At 53.8% G+C, this 8,779-nt stretch overlaps 1 protein-coding gene across 1 annotated transcript in view; it reads right to left on the bottom strand.

Moving 5' to 3' along the window:
- CLASRP (CLK4-associating serine/arginine rich protein) overlaps positions 1-8,779 on the bottom strand; it is a 25,166-nt gene that overhangs the window by 7,889 nt on the left and 8,498 nt on the right. Inside the window, exons 2-9 of the mRNA XM_008586601.1 lie at positions 7,997-8,094; positions 7,271-7,372; positions 6,942-7,021; positions 5,045-5,129; positions 3,536-3,684; positions 2,483-2,579; positions 1,092-1,170; positions 933-1,006 (exon numbers count right to left, since the gene is read on the bottom strand). Coding sequence (XP_008584823.1) covers positions 933-1,006; positions 1,092-1,170; positions 2,483-2,579; positions 3,536-3,684; positions 5,045-5,129; positions 6,942-7,021; positions 7,271-7,372; positions 7,997-8,094 — 764 coding nt within the window. The remainder of the gene's footprint in view (positions 1-932; positions 1,007-1,091; positions 1,171-2,482; positions 2,580-3,535; positions 3,685-5,044; positions 5,130-6,941; positions 7,022-7,270; positions 7,373-7,996; positions 8,095-8,779) is intronic.

Below are 8,779 nucleotides of genomic sequence, written 5' to 3'. Positions count from 1 at the left end.
TCACCGGCCCAGGTCACACAGCTCATAAATGGAGCTGGTATCCCAACCCATGCCATGTGGCCCCTGAGCCCGTGCTTTTCTGCATGACACTGACGTGTGCCTCTATGCTGCTGCTGCTGCTGCCAATGAAAATCAGTGCTGCTCTTTCATGAACATTTTCTACACCAAACCCTGAAACCACAACACATTGTTTAAGCTTCATGGCAACTCTCAATCCTCTCCTCTAACAGAGATGTGGCAAAAAGAGGCATGGCAAGGAGCTGGCCGGTTAGCTAGGTTGGTCAGAGTAGAGCCTTGTATCACCAAGGTCACAGATCCCCGAATTGGCCAGCCACAAAAAAAAAAAAAAAAAAAAAAGAGGCATGGCTTTGCACAGGTCCACCAGCCCTGAGAGGCTCTCCTGAAAGACTCCCAACCCAGGCTAGGCTCCCCCCAGTGCTAGACGCCTTATCCAAACCTGTCCCAAGACTTCCACATGGGGACTGGCCCAGCCCTCTCTCATGACAGGTGATAGTGAGGTGGAAACTGAGGCTCAGAGAGGGGAAGTCATTTGTCCAAACTCTGTCAGAGAAGCAGCCAAGCAGCAGAGCTGGGTCAGAGTCCAGGGCCAGACCTGTGCCCCTTCGCTCTGCCCTCAATTCTTCCAGCCATCCCTAGAAATAGCCTTAGGTCACACCCCTTCCCTACTGACTTCTCGGGGTCTGGCAAGAATCCCAAGTCCAGCAGTGTATGGGGAGCAGCTGGCAGGGAAAGGTGTTCATTTGCCCCTCACGGCCATTCTTACCTCTAAACCTTCACTAGGGCCATATACGGCCACACTAGAAAGTCTGCTTCCAAAGAGTCTTCCTGGGCCCTGAGACCCTGCCCCCCTTCCCCAGAGCCTTCAAGACTGACGCTGGCAGGGCGAGGGCTCAGGGGAGAAGCAGCCCTACCTGGGCGGGCTGATCTTGCGGCCCCTCAGCCGCTTCTCCCGGAACTCTCTTCGCTGGCGCCGGGAGCGACGGCCCTGGGGAAGGTAGATACCAGGCTGGTGAGGGGTGTGCCCTCTCTGAGGCATGCCCTGCCCGCTTCGACCCTGGCCCAGACCTCACCGAGTACATGGCCTTCTCTTCCTCAAGGGCCTTGGCATGTTTGATGGCCTCTGCCTCCTCCTTATCTTTCCGAAGCATCCTGCAGAGGGGGATGAGAATCTCGATGGAGGAGAAAGCAGGTCAGAGGGTGAGGGGGGCAGTGGCAGAGTCGTCAAAGTGAGGGAGCCCAACTCATCAGGAGATGAGGAACTCTATGCTGTCCTGTGGTACCTTTCATTCATTCAATACAACTTATTGGGCACCTTCTGTATACCAGATGCCATTTTAGGTACTGAGAACTCAGCACTGTTTGCAGCTAGTAACTATAAAAGAAAAGAAAAAAATACAGCACTGAAAAAAACAGAAATTCTCACCTTCATGGATTTATACTTTTGGGGAGAAGACGGACAATGACCAAGGTAACAAAATGAATGGTCTGGTAGATGGTGCTAACCTTGACGAGACAAATAATGGAAGGAAGAAAGGAAGAGCCAGGGAACAGGCAGAGGCAGCTGCACTTTTCAAGAGGGAGGTGGGGAAAGCCATACAGAAAAAGTGACATCTGAAGAGAAACCTGGGGGAGCAAGGTGCACAGATGCTGGGCAGAGGAGACAGCAGGCAGTGTGGTCCAAAGGTTGAATGGGCCTTGGGCATTTGAAGAGTAAGGAGGCCATGGAGGCTGGGCAGGAGGTCAGGGAGAGCAGGAGGCCATCAGATCAGGGAGGGGGCAGAGGACTAGACAGGTGAAGACCTTGTGGCTGTGGTGAGAACACTAGCTGTAACTGCTTGAGATGGGAGCCCGAGGGTTCTGAGCCAAGACTACAGTATCAGATTTGCACTTATTCAGTTTCTGATTCACTGCTATGGTAGTTGAGACCATTCTCTGTGATCTTGTGAGTAAAGAGCTCAGTATTCATTGTGGCACAGGTTAGAGGCTCAACCAGCAATGGCTGAAGGAATGATCCCATGAATGAAGCCTCTCCACTAGAGGTCACTGTCTGCCAGGCCCAGGAGCCCCAGGAGTTTCACAGGGTCAGACTGGCCCTAGGTCGCACTGAGTAGGGAAGGCAGGATAATTTTAGGTGCAGCCTTTGTTTCTGCACATATGAAGTGGGATCATAGGTGCCCACCCCATGGGCTCAGCAGCCTGTATGTGTAAAGTCCTGAGCCCAGGGCTCAGCACACAAGTGCTCAGGAACAGGATGGCTATTGGTACCAGAGGTAAAGATAGAGATGCCAGGGAGGGGCGTTAGCGGTGGGATCATAGGTGCCCACCCCATGGGCTCAGCAGCCTGTATGTGTAAAGTCCTGAGCCCAGTGCTCAGCACACAAGTGCTCAGGAACAGGATGGCTATTGGTACCAGAGGTAAAGATAGAGATGCCAGGGAGGGGTGTTAGCGAGTGGGCCTAACCTGACGAAGTCACCATCGGCCATGCCATAGGTTGTGGCCTGTTTGTTGAGATCTGCCACCTGCTCCTGGTTCAGTTCATCCACATCCACCTCCACATCTGCACCAAGAAAAAGGCTGTCAGGAGCCAAAGCCAAGTGAGAAGACAAGTGAGAAGGGGCAGTACCCCAGGAGGTGGGGGTGACAGGGGCACCCGCCAGATTGAACGAATCTTCCAGGAGGGATTGAATCAGGTCTGACTCATCTTGTCATCCCCCAGGCTGGCACAGGGCTTGGCCAGAGGTGAGCACAACACATGGTGGACAATCGGGGCTGGGAGAAGGGAGGTTGGTGGGGGGTGGGGGGGATGAGTAGACGGATGGATGAGTGAGATATGTAGAGAGAGGAATGAGTTGGGGACAGACAGATGGAGGGTGAAGATCGAGGAGGGTGGCAGACGGGTCACAGGTGTATAGCAGCTGGACATGTGATGAACAAGTGGAAGAAGGGACAGAGGAATATAAACATATGGCTCTGCTCGAGGAGAACAAACGGCTGGTTGGGGAGTGAGGGCTGGGATGAGAAGGATGGAGAGACGTGTGGGTGGTCTGGTCGATGGGTGATGAGTATTTAGGCAGAAGGTGAACTGCAGAGTGGGGAAAGGATGGACAAGTAGATGCTTGGGGGATGAGGAACAGCTCTGTAACAGGATGAACACTTGTTTTTCAGAGGGGAGAGAAGAGAGCAGGAGGGAAAGGCAGAGAAAGGCTGACCCAAGTGAAGGAGAACAGAGCCAACGCCTAGGTGGGGAAAATATCATAAATAAAAACAGTGCCCTAGAAATGAGAAACGAGAGGGAGGGAGGGAAGGAGAGGTAGGAAGGGGGAGGGAGAGAGGGAGAGAACAGACAAGGATATGAGTGAGACAGGGAGGAGGCTGGAGTGCCCTGGAGCCGGGGAAGGAGGGAGAGATGGGGCTCAGGGCTCGTAAGCTCAGGATGCCCCACAGAGGGTGAGAGACAAGACACAAAAACGATGCCCAGGGACTGTGGGTGGGAGGGCAGAGAGGGGACCCCACCGATGTCGGGGATGACCTCATCTTCATCCGAGTTGCTCTCCTCCTCAGCTGGTGACTCCTCCTCCTCCGGCTTCTCCACCACCTTCTCTACCTCAGCCACTGTGCTGTCCTCATAGGTGTAACCAATGGATGCCTTCTTCTCTGCCAGCCTGGGATGGGGAAGCCCATGAGCCAAGGGCAGGCCCCACACACTGCAAGTCCCATAGCACCCTTACCTCAGGCTCTCTCTCAGCCTAGGACCGTTTCTGCCCACCCACCAGCTCCTCACTCTTCCTCCACATCCCAGCTCCAATGCCCCGTCTTCCAGGAAGTCCTCCTTGACCAGCCTCCCCAGGCTGGACCAGGCGCTGTCCTGATCTCCTCAGCCATGTGCACACTGGGTCATTGCTGTTGATGGACAGATCTGTCTCCAACTAGACTGAATCCCATGAGGGCAAGCCCCAAGTTATCTTGGGCAACAATGTGTACCAGCTTTGCCCAGGACAGAGCAGGGGCCTAGTGAGCATCTGTTGCTGAATTAATCTAGTCAACATTCCCTGGCGTCTTCCTGATGCCAACCTTGTTCTGAAGATTGTCCTGCAATCTTGGACAAGTGACTTAACCCCTCTGTGCCTCAGTTTCCTTTTCCATAAAATGGGATCACTAGCAAAGTGAGTGCTTGGTTCTTGGGCACTGCTTCCGTGGATGAGGGTCAGACTCTTCCAGAAGCTTGTAGTCCAGTCTCACTCTTTGGGTGCAGGAAAGCAGCAAGCAGTTAGGATCACAAAGGAGCACGAGGGAAGAAGTAACTGAAGGTCGTACCTAGGACCTGAGCCAAGGCTCCAGGACCATCATGGAACAGATGAAACAGAAGTTGCCCCATAGGAGGAGGGAAAGTTAACCCTGGCAGAGGGAATGGCATATGCAAAGGCAGAGTGGGGACTGGGCTCAGCCAGACTGGGGTGGAGAACGTAGAGGCGAGATGGCCCAATTGCTGCTCTTCAGAGATGGCAGATCAGAATTGCCCTGCTCCAGGCTGCTCCAGAATAAGGCCCAGCAGTCTCCCAGCCATTCCTCAAGGAACATGACTTTGAGAAGCCCCTCTCCAGAGTGAGATCAGCTAATGCTGACTACAAGCTTACTGCATGGGAGGCAAAGGTACAAGTGCTTTACAAATTCAATCTCCTGCATTCTCACAACTCCAGGCAGCAGGGACTCCTGTTAGACCCATTCTACAGAGGAGCACACTAAGGCCCAGAGGGAAAGTCCTCACCCAGGGCTGTCTCACCACAGGGCCTGCACATCTCACCACTCCACAAGCAGAAAATGCAGAGCCTTCAGCAAATCCTGCCCCTCCAGCTGCTACTTCCTCCTCTAAACACTTCATAACTGAGCACCTTCTGTGTGCCAAAAACCACCCCTAGGCTCTGGGGAGACTATGGTGGACAGGATGGAAGAGGCCATGCCCTGGTGGGACTTACAGCCCTCCTGCCTCCCCTCAACCCCGCCGTAGCCCAGACCCTGACTCACTTTTTCTTCTCGTCCTCACTTGGTCTCTGAAGGCCACCGTACAACTCGTCCATGTAGATCTGGTATAGGCACTGCTCCTCTGAGACTGCGACAAGCAAGAGGCACAAAGGTCAGAGTGGGTTGGGGACATGGGAATTCAGGGGGGGGACACAAGAATGCAGTGGGGCAGGAAGGTGGGCAGAACCCAAGTGTATCAGGGAGTAGAGTCACCAATTCCAGGTAACCACAAACCATGTCTGGTGGGACACAAGCAACTGCAGTAGAGCCCTGGCTACACCACTTACTTGCCCTGCAATCTTGCACAAGTGACTTAACACCTCTGTGCCTCAGTTTCCTTTTCCATAAGATGGGACCACTAGCAGAGTGAGTACTTGGTTCTTGGGCACTGATTCCATTATCATTGTTATAGAGGCCTTTGGCTGGAACCTTCAGAATTATAAAACTGCTCCTGAGTGCTGGACGTCATTTGGATACCACAGGCCACTCCACTGTGTTCGTCTCCGGGGCTTAGTTTAAACTAAGTGTGGTTTAGGATAATCTGGATTCTCTTCCACCCCCAAAACCCATCTCAGGGAGCTCCGCAATGGACCAGAGCCTTGCCTGACTTTCTCTGCGGTGAGACACTTGTCTCTGACTTGCTGTGGGACCCCAGATGAGTCTCTTTCCTCCCCTCTGCAGGCTTCAGCTTTTCTATTTGTGATGTGCAGTGGATGGGCTCAGGGAGCCTGGGCAGACACAGCACGGCCCTCCCTCACTCTAGCAGATGTCCGGATTCCTGCCCATAGTTTACAAAGCCCAGGGAGGGCTCTGCTACTTGTCTGCAGTGGATGGGCTCAGGGAGCCTGGGCAGACACAGCACGGCCCTCCCTCACTCTAGCAGACGTCTGGATTCCTGCCCATAGTTTACAAAGCCCAGGGAGGGCTCTGCTACTTGTCTCACACAAGCTACCTTGCTCACCCTTCCCTCTGTTCCTCCAGTGTACCTGTCTCTCTGCCCCTAAAGAGCCTCTGGACACACAGAATCCTGCGCACTACCCTCCTCAACTGAAAGCTACTATCCACCCTTCACTGACCTTGGCCTCGGTCAGGACCTCTGTCCTATTTTTCTCAGTGAACAGCACACTGTCTGTCATAACACTGCCTTAGTTTGTAATTACCATTGCTTATATGACTATGTGCTGCTGCCCTTTCCCACACTAGACCCCCTGATCCCAGAACAGTGCCTGACACACCACTGGTGCTTAATAATTGTTTGTGGGAGTGAATGAATGAATGCAGAGTCAGACAGAACTAAGGGAAACCCTGGTTCTACCACCAGGAATCTATGTGGCCTTGAGTGATGGCAAAAACAACAGTATCGGGCCGAGCCCGTGGCACACTCGGGAGAGTGCGGCGCTGGGAGCACAGCGACGCTCCCGCCGCGGGTTCGGATCCTATATAGGAATAGCCGGTGCGCTCACTGGCTGAGTGTGGTGCGGGCGACACCACACCAAGGGTTGCGATCCCCTTACCGGTCACGAAAAAGACAAAAAAAAAAAACAGTATCGATGATGACAAATTTCCCTGTTTCTAAGGCCTCATTGATGGCCAGAATTCTGGCAACCTCTGATTTTAGAGATGTAAAAGCATCTACCTTAGAAACAAAGAAACATGGGACTAGCAAACCCTCCAGGATGGCTGACTGTGCAAGGCTCGTGCCGGGGTTTTATACACATCATCTGACTGAATCCTCACAACCACGCCTATAGACAGAGCAAGTCCACGACAGGGCTGGGGCCGGAATCCATGGCCCTTTAGTAGAAAGTGAATGGATAAAACTTGTCTTCCCACACTTATCTAGGTCTTACAGGCTCCAGGGGCCCCAAAACCCCACTCCCCACCACCCCAGATCACTCACTGCCAGCAAAGTCGTTCTGCACCAGGCCTCGGTAGCGCTCATAGTTACATTTCCGCTCATCTGACTCCTGTTCTGGGGAGCTTTGAGGGAGGTAAAGACCTTGAGATCAGAGGGAGGGGTAAATCCCACCCTAGGCCAGCAAGAAGAGGGATGAGGTGCCTGGCTCAGGCTGGGGGTGGGAGCCCTGTCAGCCTCAGATACCCAGACAGGAGGGGGTCCCTCCCCACCTGCACATCCCTTTCCTAAGAAGGTGACAGGCAGGCTAGGGAAACAAGAGGTGCTGCTGGGTGTGACACTCTGCCTGGCAACCCCTTAGGGAGATAGCTTACATGGTGGTGAGCAGCGGTGGGGTGTAGTCGGGGATGTGGTCCAGGTGGGCACGGACATCAAAGCGGTCAATCATGTTGTTGGTGTCCCCTTGCCAGGGCATCCTGAAGTAGGAAGGAGTGGAGCAGAGAAGCAAGGAGCTCAGGGTTTCCTCTGCCAAGGACACAAAGCACCTGTTTCCTGCCACTTGAAGCCTGGGAGCCTGGCCCTCAGCCCCCTCTTATCCCCATGCCACAGCCTTCGCCCTTAACCCCCAGCTCTCAGTCCCTTATACTGCAAATCCCTCTGAATCCCCATTCAGGCTCCTGGGATCTGGATCAGGCCACCCATATGACTGCCCCTAGGAAGACCAGGGCCCCATTTCTCAGAACCAAGCAATAGTGGGGAACTAAACCTAGGGCTACTCGAGGAGCCCTAGTCAGCCTGAAATATCCTCATATGGCAACCTACTCTCTGCTCCCTCTGGGCTTCTGGCCCTGGCCTCACCCATTCCCCTTTAAGTCTTCCAACCATCGCTGGCACTCTGGGGCCTCTATCCTAACCCCTGTCCACTCTGCTTAGCTTCTGTTGCTGTCTCCTTCATACGTAGGTCAAGTTTTCCCTGCCACTGAGTCCCCAAAGTCTGTCCATATCCCAGAGTCTCTGCTGCAGATTCGACACTGCCTCTCATCCCTTTTGATCCACACCTTCAGTCACAGACACTACCGTGCCCCCCATGTCAGTCTTACATGTTAACAGGGCTCTCAGCAGCCAGCGCAACTGCAGAATCCAGATGTACCTTGCAAGCTCGCCCATGCACTTGCAGGAACTGGGCTGGGTCCTTTTTCTGCAGGAGTGGACAGGACAGAGGTCACCACCCAACTGAGCTCCAAACCTCACAAACCCCCACGCAACCAAGCTTAGCAAGCTCCCCTCTGATGTCAAGCAGGCCATACCTCAGAGGTGAACTAATCTATGCAGCAATGGCAGCACTAATGGGGGCCACCTAACCTCGAAACAGCAGAATTGTTTCCTCCCTAGGTGGTGGCAAGAGGCTCTGAGCTCTGGCCCAATCTTCTGCATAGCCAGTACCAAGACCTCCCTCCTAAAATATTACCCCCAACTCTTCACACACACACCCCATCCCTGCCATTCATTCAGAACCAGATATGAGCACTTTGGCCTGGACCAGCCTCTAGGATACCAAGGATCAATGTCATTAGTAGTGAGGGAAATACAAATCAGAACCACAAGAAACCACTTCACGTACACACTAGGATGGCTAAAAATAAAAGGACAGACAATAGTAGTACAGACGAGCATGTGGAGAAATTAGGTTCTTCAGAAAGTTAAACAAAGGGGGCCGGCCCGGTGGCGCACTGCTACAGTGCACCGCTTGGGAGCGCAGTGGCGCTCCCGCCGAGGGTTCGGATCCCACATACAGACCGGTTCCCGCTCACTGGCTGAGCGAGGAGCGGGCGCCACACCGAGGGGTGCGGTCCCGTTGCTGGTGCCGGTGTGGTGCAGGAGCC

The sequence above is a fragment of the Galeopterus variegatus genome, unplaced genomic scaffold, assembly GCF_000696425.1.
Source record: "Galeopterus variegatus unplaced genomic scaffold, G_variegatus-3.0.2 Scaffold4041, whole genome shotgun sequence".
Lineage (NCBI taxonomy): Eukaryota > Metazoa > Chordata > Mammalia > Dermoptera > Cynocephalidae > Galeopterus > Galeopterus variegatus.
This window is presented reverse-complemented; position numbering and strand designations above follow the sequence as displayed.